Source organism: Scyliorhinus torazame, chromosome 10 (genome assembly GCF_047496885.1).
Source record: "Scyliorhinus torazame isolate Kashiwa2021f chromosome 10, sScyTor2.1, whole genome shotgun sequence".
Lineage (NCBI taxonomy): Eukaryota > Metazoa > Chordata > Chondrichthyes > Carcharhiniformes > Scyliorhinidae > Scyliorhinus > Scyliorhinus torazame.
Genome location: NC_092716.1, coordinates 42,488,626 through 42,503,798, shown reverse-complemented (window position 1 = coordinate 42,503,798; position 15,173 = coordinate 42,488,626). Strand labels below are relative to the sequence as shown.

At 44.0% G+C, this 15,173-nt stretch overlaps 2 protein-coding genes across 9 annotated transcripts in view; one reads left to right on the top strand and one right to left on the bottom strand.

Annotated features, from left to right (window-relative positions):
- rnf166 (ring finger protein 166) overlaps positions 1-12,585 on the bottom strand; it is an 88,342-nt gene extending 75,757 nt beyond the window's left edge. Inside the window, exon 1 of one of the 2 annotated variants that reach the window (XM_072518016.1) lies at positions 12,384-12,585. In XM_072518016.1, the coding sequence (XP_072374117.1) occupies positions 12,384-12,529 (146 nt within the window). In that variant the 5' untranslated portion in view covers positions 12,530-12,585. Of the gene's footprint in view, positions 1-12,231; positions 12,353-12,383 lie in introns of those variants that run through there. The other variant, XM_072518017.1, reaches the window with a different exon arrangement.
- A 12-nt stretch (positions 12,586-12,597) lies between these two features.
- Positions 12,598-15,173, top strand: part of ctu2 (cytosolic thiouridylase subunit 2 homolog (S. pombe)) — a 47,619-nt gene continuing 45,043 nt past the window's right edge. For 2 of the 7 annotated variants that reach the window (XM_072518013.1, XM_072518007.1), the window contains exons 1-2: positions 12,598-13,018; positions 14,566-14,640. In XM_072518013.1, the coding sequence (XP_072374114.1) occupies positions 12,960-13,018; positions 14,566-14,640 (134 nt within the window). In that variant the 5' untranslated portion in view covers positions 12,598-12,959. The remainder of the gene's footprint in view (positions 13,019-14,565; positions 14,641-15,173) is intronic. The other 5 variants (XM_072518011.1, XM_072518008.1, XM_072518012.1 and 2 more) reach the window with 5 other exon arrangements.

Genomic DNA, 15,173 nt, shown 5'->3' with positions numbered 1-15,173 from the left:
GGAATGGGACACAGCTCCGGGGACATGCCCACGCCTGGAGGGTGGGTAAGCGCCACGGGGAAAGGGGGGAGCAAACCTGGAGAGATGGGCAAAGGGTCCGGGGGTCAGCCAGCATTGTGGAAGGAAGTGACAGAGGCATAATTGTTGCACGAAAAGGTGTTTAATGTGTTGTACAAACCCCACTTCCGATGGAGTCATCCCCCTCCCACCTCCCATACCCACACCCCTACCTACCCCACAACCCTACCTCCCCCCCACCACACCCCTACCATCCCCACCCCACCCCACCCCGACGCCCTCAGTGATCCTCAACATGCCTTGCCCTCCTAGCTCTACCACTATGTCTTGGCGTTTCCCCAGGAGACACATCGGAGGTGGAGGCTGCCAAATGCTTACCTCATCCCGTTGCCTTCAATGCTTCTCTGGTAACCTCTGGGGCCGGCGGGCCCCGGTTCACTTGTCGGTGGCACATGCACAGCCGTGCCGCCCTGTCCAGTGTGCTGACTGCGAGACCCGGCCTCATCAAAGGGTGAGCTGGTGGCCACCATCCCCAGTCCATGGGGCGGGTACCACTTGGCATCCGGTGCCCCTTCCTCCCAACTGGTGCCCATAGGGCTCTGGGGTTCATCTTGGGATGGAGGGGCAGCTGGTTCGAGCCCCAGTTGCCCCTGCTTCATCTGGCTCTGCCAGTCCTGGCGGTTCACCATGGTCTGCATCATAGTATCGACGCCCTCAGCGATGCTCCTGTGACTGGGTAATGCTTTGCAGCACCTCGGCAGTGCCCACCTGCGACTGTGACGGGCTCCGCAGCGCCTAGGCCATTCCGATCTGAGAACAGGTCATGTCCTGCAGAACCCCATCAAAGTCGGCCTAGTACTGGGTGACATCCCCCAGCGAGTCGGACATTCTGCCGAGACGCCTTGGGCACCTTCATTCATGGTGCCGACGTCATGCACCAGGATTTCCACTGCGTTCGCCTCCCTAGCAGTGTTGGCCCCATTGGTGCACTCACTGCCGGCACCATCTCCTGCGCCTCTAATCTCTGGGACTCCTCCAAACGGCTATGGATCTGCTGGCGTGACGCTGACATCTCCCTCTGAGCGTTCAGGTTGGTCCCTATCATCTCCATCAGCTCCGGATAACTCTGTACCACAGGCTCTCAGCATCAGGCTGGGGCCCAGCTTGGCCCTGGGATCCAGCAGCCCTCCCATTGCAGTCTCGCCTGGGGGTTCCCTGCCTCCACCTTATGTGCATCATCAGCGGTGTGCTGCTCACCATTTGTGCTCCCCGAAGCCTGTCCACTAACATGTCCCACTGAGGTGCATGTATCTGCACTGGTGGAGGGTGGAGATGCCACCTGTGCTGCGACTACGGTTGCTCCTCCGAGCTCGCCACTGAAGTATACTCCTCGGAGTCAGCTGGAGGACCTGCGGTAGAATGGGTATGTGGTCAGTGGGAGGGATGGGCCAGTCAGTAAGGCAATCACTACTCATGTTTGACAGATCCCCAGGTGGAGCCCGGTGGTTCCTCACCTCTGCGGCGTCGTCAGCCTCCACATGGCTGATCGATCTGTCCTCGGCCATCCCAGTCACCTCCAAGGCAGGCTCCTCGAAGGTGGTGAGGATTCTGATGTCTGGCACCCCTCCGCCAGTCTGGGCCCTCTTCCAATGATTATGGGAGAGCTTTTCCTGAGGAGACACAGAGAGGACATCGTTAGCCACACCATGATTCACAGTGGTGGGAGAGGGGGTGTGAAGGAGGTGTTGGGGGCCGCATGGGGAGTTGGGGGGGGGCCATTGGTGTCTACTCACTCATGCTGCCCGCTGACCTTTTTTCGGCTCTTAAGGCCAGACCGCCTGGTCATACTCCCCGAGCTGACATCTGCCGCCACATCATCCCAGGCAGCACTGGCTGCCTTGTGGCTGACTCTCCAGGGCCCTCGGGGGAACAGGACATCCCTCCTGGCCTCCATGGCTTCTGGCAGCCTCCCCAGGTCAGAATCTCCAAATCCTGGGCACCACTGTTGCAAGATGGCTGGGGTTGGCTGAGCAAGTGCTGCTCAACCTTGTTAATGTGAGGCTGGCGAGCGCGGTCCCGGCAAATCAACTGGCAAGCCTGCATTTGTGACGAGAAGCCCGTGAGGCCTCATTAAGTGGACCAATTAACGTTGAATTGCGTTGCCGGCCTCGCTGGGCTGACCGTTGGGAAGCTCGCAGCATTTCCTGCTCGCTACCACACTTAGAAATGTTCCCGGAGAATTGCGCCCATGATGTCACCAATTCTCCGAAATCGCTAAAGCTTATTAATAGGTAAACTTCTTGCTCCCATGTTACAGTTGACAGTGAAAATAGTTTCTATAATATTTGCCAATATGCAAATTAGGAGCAGGAGTAGGCTTCTTGGCCCCTCGAGCCTGATCCATCATTTAATAAGGTTATGGCTAATCTGATTGTAACCTCGGCTCCACATTCCCATCTTTACCCCATAATATTTCACTCCCTTGCCTATCAATAATCCATTTACCTTGGTCATAAAAATATTCAGACTCTGTTGCCACCGAATTTTGGGGAAGTGAGTTCCAAAGATTCATGACCCTCAGAGAAAACAATTTCTCCTTATCTCTGTCTTTAATGGATGACCCATCTTTTAAACAATAACCCCTAGTTCTAGATTCTCGTACAACAGAAAAAATGTTCTTCACATTGACCCTGCCAAGACCTCTCAGGATCTTATGTTTCAATCAAGTCATCGCTTACTCTTCTAAACTCCAGCGGGTACAAGCCTAACCTGTTTGATCGTTCCCTTAAGGCAAGCAGCCCATTCTAAATATTAGTCTGCTAAACCTTCTCTGAACTGGTTCCAATGCATTTACATCCCTCCTTAAATAAGGAGATCAATACAGTACACAATACTCCAGATGTGGTTTCACCAATTCTGTGGAACTGAAGCATAACCTCCTTACTTTTGTTTATATTCCCCTTGCAATAAATGATAACATTTTATTAGCTTTTCTAATTATTTACTGTACCTGCAAACTAACCTTTCACTATTCATGCACAAGGACATCCAGGTCCTTCTGCATCTCAGACCTCTGTAAATCTCACCATTTAGATAATAAGCTCCTTGTTTTATTCTTCGTGTCAAAATAGACTATTTCACATTTTCTCACATTATACTCCATTAGCCAGATCTTTGTCCACTCACTTCACATATCCAGCTCCCCTTGTAGCCTCCTTAGGTCCTCTTCACATCTTACTTTCCCATCTATCTTTTGTGTCATCAGCAAATTTAGAAATCATACCATCATTCAACTTATTTATATAAATAATAAGGCACCAGCACGGATCCCTGCGGCACACCACTTGTCACATCTTGCCAAGCAGTAAAAAAATCCATTTCTGGCTATTCTGTTAGCTAGCCAATCTACCTGTGCCCATATATTACCCTCCATATCATTAGCTTTTATATTGTGCAATAACCTTTGATGCACCACCTTATGAAATGCTTTCTGGAAATCTAAGTATGGTACATATACTAGTTCCCCTTTACCCACAGCACCTGTTATTTCTTCAAAGAACTCTTAATAAATTGGTTGAACATTATTTCTCTTTCATAAAGCCATGTTAATTCTGCTTGATTTTCCGAGTGCCCTGCTGTAATGTCTTCAATAATAGCTTCTAACATTTTCCCTATGACAGATGCTAAGTTTCCTGCCCTTTACATAGAAACAGAGAAAGTAGGATCAGGAGGAGGCCATTCAGTCCTTTCCTGCTTTATGTCTCCCTCCCTTTTTGAATAAAGGAGTTACGTTTGCTATGTTCCAATCTAATGGAACATTCCCTGAATCTACGAAATTAAAACCAAAGCATTAACTATCTCCTTAGCCACTACTTTTAAGCCCCCAGGATGAAGTCCATCAGGACCCAGGGACTTGTCATCTCTCAACTCCAAAAAATTACTCAGCACCATTCCCCTGGTGATTGTAATTTTCTTGTGTTCCTGCACATAGGCACCAACGCTATAGGTAAAAAACGTGACGAGGGCCTACAAGCTGAATTTAGGGAGCTAGGAGTTAAACTAAAAAGTAGGACCTCAAAGGTAGTAATCTCAGGATTGCTACCAGTGCCACGAGCTAGTCAGAGTAGGAATGTCAGGATAGAGAGGATGAATGCGTGGCTCAAGAGATGGTGCAAGAGGGAGGGATTCAAATTCCTGGGACATTGGAACCGGTTCTGGGGGAGGTGGGACCAGTACAAACCGGACGGTCTGCACCTGGGCAGGACTGGAACCGATGTCCTGGGGGGGTGTTTGCTAGAGCTGTTGGGGAGAGTTTAAACTAATGTGGCAGGGGGATGGGAACCGATGCAGGAAGTTGGAAGGTAGTAAAACAGGGACAGAAATAAAAGGCAGTAAGGGGGAAAGTGTAAGGCAGAGAAGCCTTAGTCAAAAATCAAAAAGGGTGACAGTACAAGGTACAGTGACTGAGGGGAGCTCAGTGAATAGGACCAGGAATACTAAAAGAAATAAAACGGGAAGTGAAAACATTAATGGTAAGTGACGCAGCAGGTTGTTACATGAAGATATGGGTTCAACGACAAGGAAAATTAGGAGAAAGGTTAAGAGGAAATATAACTTAGGAGAGGTTACTGATCGAGGTGTTAAGATTCAGAACAGAGGTAAAAAAGCCAACATAAGTGTACTTTACCTGAATGCTCGTAGTATTCGGAATAAGGTAAATGAGTTGATGGCGCAAATCATCGTGAATGACTATGATTTAGTGGCCATTACTGAAACATGGTTAAAGGATGGTCACGACTGGGAGTTAAATATCCGAGGGTATAAAACTTTTTGGAAGGACAGAGTGGATGGTCAGGGAGGTGGTGTAGCTCTGTTATTTAAGGATGACATCCGGGCAACAGTAAGGGATGACATCGGTGCTATGGAGGATAAGGTTGAATCCATTTGGGTGGAAATCAGGAATAGTAAGGCGAAAAAGTCGCTGATAGGAGTAATCTACAGGCCACCAAATAGTAACATTATGGTGGGGCAGGCAATAAACAAAGAAATAACTGATGCATGTAGAAATGGTACAGCAGTTATCATGGGGGATTTTAATCTACATGTCGATTGGTTTAACCAGGTTGGTCAAGGCAGCCTTGAGGAGCGGTTTATAGAATGTATCCGCGATAGTTTCCTAGAACAGTATGTAATGAAACCTACAAGGGAACAAGCGGTCCTAGATCTGGTCCTGTGTAATGAGACAGGATTGATTCAGGATCTCATAGTTAGGGATCCTCTCGGAAGGAGCGATCATAATATGGTGGAATTTAAAATACAGATGGAGGGTGAGAAGGTAAAATCAAGCGCTAGCGTTTTGTGCTTAAACAAAGGAGATTACAATGGAATGAGAGAACAACTAGCTAAGGTAGACTGGGAGCAAAGACTTTATGGTGAAACAGTTGAGGAACAGTGGAGAACCTTCCAAGTGATTTTTCACAGTGCTCAGCAAAGGTTTATACCAACAAAAAGGAAGGACGGTAAAAAGAGGGAAAATCGACCGTGGATATCTAAGGAAATAAGGGAGAGTATCAAATTGAAGGAAAAAACATACAAAGTAGCAAAGATCAGTGGGAGACTAGAGGACTGGGAAATCTTTAGGGGGCAACAGAAAGCTACTAAAAAAGCTATAAAGAGTAAGATAGATTATGAGAGTAAACTTGCTCAGAATATAAAAACAGATAGTAAAAGTTTCTACAAATACATAAAACAAAAAAGAGTGGCTAAGGTAAATATTGGTCCTTTAGAGGATGAGAGGGGAGATTTAATAATGGGAGATGAGGAAATGGCGGAGGAACTGAACAGGTTTTTTGGGTCGGTCTTCACAGTGGAAGACACAAATAACATGCCAGTGACTGATGGAAATGAGGCTATGACAGGTGAGGACCTTGAGAGGATTGTTATCACCAAGGAGGTAGTGATGGGCAAGCTAATGGGGCTAAAGGTAGACAAGTCTCCTGGACCTGATGGAATGCATCCCAGAGTGCTAAAAGAGATGGCTAGGGAAATTGCAAATGCACTAGTGATAATGTACCAAAATTCACTAGTCTCTGGGGTGGTCCCGGCGGATTGGAAATTAGCAAACGTGACACCACTGTTTAAAAAAGGAGGTAGGCAGAAAGCGGGTAATTATAGGCCAGTGAGCTTAACTTCGGTAGTAGGGAAGATGCTGGAATCTATCATCAAGGAAGAAATAGCGAGGCATCTGGATGGAAATTGTCCCATTGGGCAGACGCAGCATGGGTTCATAAAGGGCAGGTCATGCCTAACTAATTTAGTGGAATTTTTTGAGGACATTAACAGTGCGGTAGATAACGGGGAGCCAATGGATGTGGTATATCTGGATTTCCAGAAAGCCTTTGACAAGGTGCCACACAAAAGGTTGCTGCATAAGATAAAGATGCATGGCATCAAGGGGAAAGTAGTAGCATGGATAGAGGATTGGTTAATTAATAGAAAGCAAAGAGTGGGGATTAATGGGCGTTTCTCTGGTTGGCAATCAGTAGCTAGTGGTGTCCCTCAGGGATCAGTGTTGGGCCCACAACTGTTCACAATTTACATGGATGATTTGGAGTTTGGGACCAAGGGCAATGAGTCCAAGTTTGCAGACGACACTAAGGTAAGTGGTAAAGCAAAAAGTGCAGAGGATACTGGAAGTCTGCAGAGAGATTTGGATACGCTAAGTGAATGGGCTAGGGTCTGGCAGATGGAATACAATGTTGACAAATGTGAGGTTATCCATTTTGGTAGGAATAACAGCAAAAGCGATTATTATTTAAATTATAAAATATTAAAACATGCTGCTGTGCAGAGAGACCTGGGTGTGCTAGTGCACGAGTCGCAAAAAGTTGGTTTACAGGTGCAACAGGTGATTAAGAAGGCAAATGGAATTTTGTCCTTCATTGCTAGAGGGATGGAGTTTAAGACTAGGGAGGTTATGCTGCAATTGTATAAGGTGTTAGCGAGGCCACACCTGGAGTATTGTGTGCAGCTTTGGTCTCCTTACTTGAGAAAGGACGTACTGGCACTGGAGGGTATGCAGAGGAGATTCACTAGGTTAATCCCAGAGCTGAAGGGGTTGGATTACGAGGAGAGGTTGAGTAGACTGGGACTGTACACGTTGGAATTTAGAAGGATGAGGAGGGGGATCTTATAGAAACATATAAGATTATGAAGGGACTAGACAGAATAGATGCGGGCAGGTTGTTTCCACTGGCGGGTGAAAGCAGAACTAGGGGGCATAGCCTCAAAATAAGGGGAAGTAGATTTAGGACTGAGTTTAGGAGAAACTTCTTCACCCAAAGGGTTGTGAATCAATGGAATTCCTTGCCCAGTGAAGCAGTAGAGGCTCCTTCATTAAATGTTTTTAAGATAAAGATAGATAGTTTTTTGAAGAATAAAGGGATTAAGGGTTATGGTGTTCGGGCCGGAAAGTGGAGCTGAGGTCACAAAAGATCAGCCATGATCTCATTGAATGGTGGAGCAGGCTCGAGGGGCCAGATGGCCTACTCCTGCTCCTAGTTCTTATGTTCTCCCATTTCCTAATTTACAGCTGTTTCTGGGATGTTACTTGTATCCTCTATAGTGAGAACTGATGCAAAATACCTGTTCAATTCATCTGCTATCTCCTTGTTTTCCATTATTAATTCCCCAGACTCGCTTTTTATAGGACCATCACTCCCTCTGTTAACTATTTTCTTTTTCAAATATCTACAGAAACTCTTACTATCGGTCTTTATATTTCTAGCTAGCTTTATCTCATACCCTGCAGTATGTTTCCTTCCTGATCAATCTTTTAGTCATCCGTTGCTTTCTTTAAATATTCTGTCCAATCTTCTGATCTGTCATACATCTCTGTGCAATTATCTGCTTTTTCTTGATAACATCTTTAACTTTTTTTCTTAACCAAGAATGGTGGGTCCACCATTTTGAATATTTTTCTCTCAATCGAATGTATCTATTCTGTGTATTTTGAAATATCCCCTTAAATATCTGCCACTGCACCTCTATGGATGGATCCCTTAACCTAATTTGCCAGTTCACATTAGCTAGCTCTGCTTTCAAGCCCTCATTGTTGCCCTTATTTGTGTGTAAAATATTAGTCTTAGACCCATTCTTCCCTCCCTCAAACTGAATGTAAAACTCAATCATATTATGATCCTGCTACCTAGGGACGCCTTCACCATAAGGTCATTAATTAAATCTATCTTCTTGCATAATATCATGTCTAGTATAGCCCGTTCGCTGGTTGGCTTCAGAATGTGCTGTTCTAAGAAATTATCCTGTAAACATTCTATGAATTCCTCATCTAGACTGCCTTTGCCCAGTTGATTTTTCCAGTCTATATGTACAATAAAATCACCCATGATGCTTTATTTTTTTAAATTTAGAGTACCAATTCATTTTTTCCAATTAAGGGGCAATTTAGCGTTTCCAATCAACCTACCTTGCACATTTTTGGGTTGTGGAAGCGAAACCCACGCAAACACGGGGAGAATGTGCAAACTCCACACGGACAGTGACCCAGAGCCGGGATCGAACCTGGGACCTCAGCACCGTGAGACTGCAGTGCTACCACGGCGCCACCGTGTTGCCATTAAAATTACCCATGATTGTCATAACGTCCTGACTCCCATTATTTAATAAATGGCACAGTTGGACAGATGAAAGAAATGATACTGCAAGTGATACAGTACTTGTAAAAACTGAGAAAGCTCTCTGAAATAGCCATATCCAAGCACAGGCAGCATGACACAACATTGATTTATATTGTTTCTTAAATTAGAAAACACCCAAAGCGTTTCATAGTGGTCTAACTGAACAAAAATGGGGTCCAAGCCAAAGAAGAAAATATTAGGAAGGGAAAAAGAACTTCTGGTTTGACCATGGAAGCTGCTGACAGGTTCACCCTGATACTATCCTCTTATGATGTGTACACGCTTCTGATAATGCACAGAAACAAACTTCCAACACAGGTTATAAAATCAGATTTTACCCAATCTCAATAATTGATGCCAGCTGAAATGTTTCTATTCCCAGCCTAAGATCAATAACTCCGTAGAAGTTGGGAATTTCCTAATCTATACTGTCAATACTTCAACCATGGGTAGCCACTGAGCCATCATAATATAAAACAAATGCATAATGCTTTTTGCATTCAGATGTATAATTTACACAATAAATATAGAAAACATGGAAAATAACATACATACACCTGCCCATCCAGAAATTCATTCACATCACTGGAAAGTATGAGGTACAATCCATCTTCAGCTAGGAAAATGGAGAAACAACTATTTTGGCAAGGCAAGATCACAACATCCATGGAGAGAAACAGACTTATCATACCTGATCAGTATTGGGGAGACCAAACGCAGATGCTTTGCAAAGGACACCTTTGTTCAGTCCACAAGGATGACCCCAAGCTTCCAGTGGCCTGTCATTTTAATTTTCTGCCTTGCTCTCACACTGCCCTCAACCTACTGCACTGTTCTAGTGACGCTCAGTGCAAGCTTGAGGAATAGTACCTCATCCTTCAATTAGGCACTTTACAGCCGTCCAAACTCAACAATTTCAGACCATAATTTGGGCTCCATTCTTTCCTTTTCTGTGCTTGTTTTATTTCTTATTCATTTAGTCAGCAGCACACCTACTCTAGGCACATATTTTGTTTATTTATCTCTTCTTGCCCCATCACCATTCTCTTTGGCCCTGAAAACTTCTTGTCTCTCCTGACTTTCATCCCATCATGGACCTTCATTTTGTCCTTATCCCACCCACCCCTTGTTCTAAACATATTACATCTCTACCATTTCCCAGTTCTGATGAAAGGTCACAAAACTGCAAAGTTTGTTTCCCTCCGCATATGCTGCCATAACTTTTTCAGCATATTTTGCTTTCATTTCAGATTTTCAGCACCGTAGTATTCCACTTTTTGATCTCGCCTGTGATCATCCCTTACCTAAATATTACTCACTTTGCTCCAGTTACTTGATTAAGATTTCCCCCCCCAAGAGATACTGTCAGTTGATGCATGTCCAGAATTGTAAAAGAGAATAAAATGAAAATATCACCTTTGCTTCAATGTATTCTAATGTTTAATTGTGAACAAGTGGATTTCTGTGAACTGAGTAAAGAAAAGGGACAAATGATTAGGTTGGAGGAAATTAACACGTGTACATGTTTGAGCGAAGAGATTTAGTAACTACCTGTCGAAAATCACTGAAGAAAACCTACATTTTAAGAATATTCATTGGCTTGGCAAAACAGAAAAAGATAAAGTTATGTATGATTACTGAAACATTCACCAGAAGTATGCAAAGTAAAGCTGTCATACACATGTCAAATAAGATCCTGGAATACATCATGTGATTATAAATTTGAAGTTATTCTCCTCTTGCACAGAACAATGATAGGGCCACAAAGAAATACTTTGTGCAATTTTTAAAAATCTCTGCAGAACCTTCTCTAGGAAGATTACATACATTGGGTAAATTTATTGGTAAGTTAGTATACCAGTATATTGATTGTGCCAGCATCTTGGAGTACAGTTCTGTTTAGAAATACATGCTTTGGGACTCAAGACATCTACAGAATTTTCTCCGTAACCAAGCTTGACAATCAAAACAACTGGAAATTTTCACCCATGGGGTGCACATTCTCTTCCCATCTGCATTAAAAACAATCAATCCTTGGGAACCCAACCAAATTTTCCCAGAAATGATTAGTGAGTTCAGTTTACACCAGGATACAAAAACAATCACAACTTTAAGGCCACGTAGGTATGAAAGCCCTCAGCTTTGGGGATAATTTCCTTATACTGGCCTTGAGCCAAAAGGGAGATACATTATATTGGCTTCAATAAACATTTTCCTTCATTACAATACATAAGAGTAAAAATGAAAGTTCCTTCCTTTTCCCTATTCACACAAATGATAGAATACAGAGGAAGGAATTGATGATTTGATAAATTACTTGAGTAAAGTAACAGGAGATCAGCATTTTACTGAAATCAACAAAACATGCCATGATCTGTAGCACATTTCTGCCTGTTTTACATTAATCATTAAGTGAGGAGACACACCTAACTATAAACTAGCCAACTGATTGCAGAAATTATCAAAACTTGGTTCAACAAAAAAAAAAATGATCTTGTTCTGGTTTAATAATTTCCCCCTTTTGATCAACCAATAGCCAGGAATAAAGTTCACGAAAAAAAAATCGTACTCCCTATCCCCAAGTGCCACAGTTCTGGTCGAATATTTGTTTTCTCACACTGGTACACGACATTACTAAAGAATTGATTAACTCTTTTGCCAACTTAACCCTCTGACTCCTGGAGTTCATCAGCAGGTCAACTGTACACTTTTGCCCATGGAAGCAGGGAAACCGACGAGTTAGCTGGAGTATATCATAAATATATATGTTGTTCTTTCCGATGGTACAGATCCGAGAACGCACAAAGCGTGGTTAAATTAAGAAACTTTCAAATTTTTTAATCTGATCCTGCAGTATAAATAAAATAGAAAATAAAACAGCACATGAGGCAGAATGGACTAATTTATGGAGTTCACCAATCTGATTGAGTAGGTCATTTGTCTCTTCCGAATCAATCACATAGGTTTTGCCGTAAACTCTAATTAACATCGTGTACTCTATTTATATAATTGGTGTGTTCACTACAAGGCGAGTTATGTTTACATTGCAAACGTTATCATTGCGAGATATTGTTTGACGATCTGCAGGATGGATTCGCGGAGGAAACGGCAAAGGGATTATTTAAAAATAAAGGACACATACACTCATCTAAACGTGCATATGAAAAACATCACGCACTTCCAAATCAAGCGGTCACATCGGTTTTTGAGGTGATCGGTCAAATTTACGTTTGCAGAATTGTGTTTTAAATAATTGTGTTTGGGCGTTTAACCCAAACGGAAGTAATCTTCCCTCCCAGCATTGTCCCCAAAAGCAGGAGCAGCAATTGCCTGATAGTTACTAGTGACATCGCTGTGTTGACCCAACAAAGCCGTTGAAAGTCTGACTGGGCAACAGCCGTGAAGACGACGCCATCGAAGGAGCTTTGGAAGAACTTCACAACAGCGCGCTTGAAACCAACACAAAACCACCTCAAGTTCCCGGCCCATCCGGGCTTGGCTCATCTTCCCTCCTCACCTCCCCTTTGCCAGCTGCCTGACACACGGGTGCTCGCCAAACACAAGCTTCTTCCCCTCAACTTGCCCTGGGCTGCGCACAGCCATTGTCTGCCGCCCCGGACCCAGCACCGCTCCGGCTATCAATCAAGCCGGCTTCTGGCCTCAACTCACGCATGTCCGCAGCTGGCTATGGACACCGGCTTGTGGTAGACCTCCAGGCAGATGGGGCAGCTGTACGAATCAGCCAGGTTCTCCCCCGGCGCCACCGGCGCTTGTTTCGCCTGACCGCCGGAGACAAAACTCCGAAACATCGCCATGATCGTACCCCCTCTACAACCTAAACATCCGTCATCGGGTAGCGACGACCAGCGGAGGCCGTCGCATCATCGCCCCGCGACCGTCAGATGACGTCAGCGGCAGCCGGGACCCCCGAGTTGGGTTCCCAGGGAAACGCCGCCATTTGCTCTCCGCCCCCGCCCGTTCTCTCTCGGCAGAGCGATTGAACAAAGGCCGCGCTTTCAATCCGGTTGTGGAGGGAGGACGAGCGACCGACAAATAAAACACGCGCACACGTAACGGGGGAAAAAAAAAGGACTGGCTGGAAAAAAGCACCAGGATCATCGGGGAAAAAAGAAGAGGGGGTTATATTCATTCGGCTTCTCCGGGTCGCTGTTAGTGTGAGCCGGGTTCGCCGGCAAGCGCTGTCCGCCTGCGGCCGCAGGAACCCCCTTTGAACCGAGAGCGGCCATGTGCGAGGTTGAGGAGGATTACAGCGAGCAGCCGCTGCTCAGGGCGGCGGCCGCAAGGTTAGAGAGCGAGGGGGGGAAACCCTTTCCATTTAAAAGAAACGCTTTGTTGTCGAGAGGCACCTAGTATACACATATATCCATATACACACTATATACATCATATCTAATGTACTTGTGTGTGTGTGTGTATATATACATACGCACATGTAATATACAGACAGACATATGTGACAAAAGCAAATGACTGCGGATGCTGGAATCTGAAAGAAAGCTAGAAGATGCTGGACAATCTGACCTGCTGAGATTGCCCAGCATTTTTTGTTTTTATGCTAGATATATTACATATGGTGGTGTTGGGAAGTTGCCCACCGCTGCAGCAGCCTGACACTCCTGGCTGCGGACAACCGCTCCGATGCGTGTGGGAAACAAAACGAATCAGCACCCCCGCCCCCGGTCCTTTGCTGAAGGGGGTGCCTCTTCTAAATTAGGTTGGAAGGTTGTTTTTTTTTTGCCGCAGCTAGAATTAATTTAAAAATCTTTGTCAAGGCATTAGAAGCAGGGGAATGCGACAAGAATAGGTTTGACAGGAGGAGTGCCAATTCAAATTCAGCTCGACATTGTAAACAAAAGCGTTTAGCTGCGCAATTTGTGGCCGAGAGTGGAGTATGCCATTTAATTCGGTTCAAAAGACCCTGCTGATGTTTGGGTAGTAACCAGCACTGGATCTTGCTAATGTGACAGTCCGTGATGTTTCTTGGCATGTTATTCGTTATCGTTCAGTGAAAACGCAGCTTTGTGATGCAAGACCAAAGGGCGGGGTTACATGCTATTGTCAAAAACGTTAAAAGAAAAGGATAAGAGCTCCATTGAAACATGGAGCACTAACTGGACACTTGGCACACCTTACTCCCACCTGACAGAAATGTAACTCCAGTAGTTTACATGAGTGGATGAATAAGTTACTTTGATAATTTTGATGAATATGCAGCCAGGACCTATGCTTTTATCTGAAGGATAGACTCTGACATTACAGTATTTCCTTGGTGCTATATTAGTCTAGATAATGCACTTTAATCCATAGTGACCTAAACTCTTAACCTTCAGGTCTCATAGGAACAGGAATCTGTTCTGCCATTTGCTTCATTCATGGCTCATCAGTACTCTACTCCATTTACCACTTGTTATTTTGTTACATATCCTGATCTGTCCTTCTCAGTCTTGGAAGGTTTCAATTGATCCAGCATCCACAGACTTTGGCTGGCCTTTGTGTGGAAAAGTTCCAACTCAGAGATGAGCGGCCATGCCTTTCTAAATCCACTGTATAGTAATTATTCTGGAGACATATTTTATTTGAGTTTGTTCATGGAGATGTAATTTTTATAAAGGCTTTTTGAAAATCAAATATGTGGTTACTTTTTTCAGTTGTAAAGTGTTCAATACACCAAGTTCCTTACTTCAGTTACCAACTATTCTGCCTGTCTTGCAATAGCTGCTTACTGTGTTAGTAGCCATTTAATCAGATATGAATTGGTTCAGAAAAGGTTAATGGGATATTTGTAAATAAGTTTTTTTAAAAAAATTACAATGTGAATTATTTTCTGTAGTGTTACACAGAAATGTATGAAGTGCAAGGACAGTTCTGCCGTGTTGGTCATTCGAGTTGGAGATGCGTTTTGTAAGTAAGTATCAAAGTATTCAATTGCAAATTTTAAAACATAAAGATTTTTCTATACGTTAAGTTGTTGAATAGGCCATTCAACTCATCTAGCCTTTTGCAACAATTAAATCATGGCTGCCGTAAATCCAGATTAAATACATTACAATTGAGGGCAAAGGGGTGTTGTCAAAAATATAAATAAAGGTTGGAATGGAAATAACTTAAAAGTTAAGGAAGATGAGCGAGGTAAATCAGGGAATTGGAGATAGTTAACTTTGCAACTGTTGTTGAGGAATTACTGGAGTTTGTAATTAATTTAGGGTGATTGAAGATCTTGAAAATTTTCTGCTGGATCAGCGAGAGCCAGTGTGCATTTTGAAAGTGTAGGTCATGTTTGAGGAATCTGACTGAATTTTGTGAATTGGTGACTAAAGAAGTGGACAGGGGAATGTCCATGTATGTTACTTCTAAGGGATTTCAGAAAGCATAAGGTTCTTCATTTAAATATACTTTTCTTTATTCTCCTCCTGTTTGCATTTTCTCCCAAATTTACAC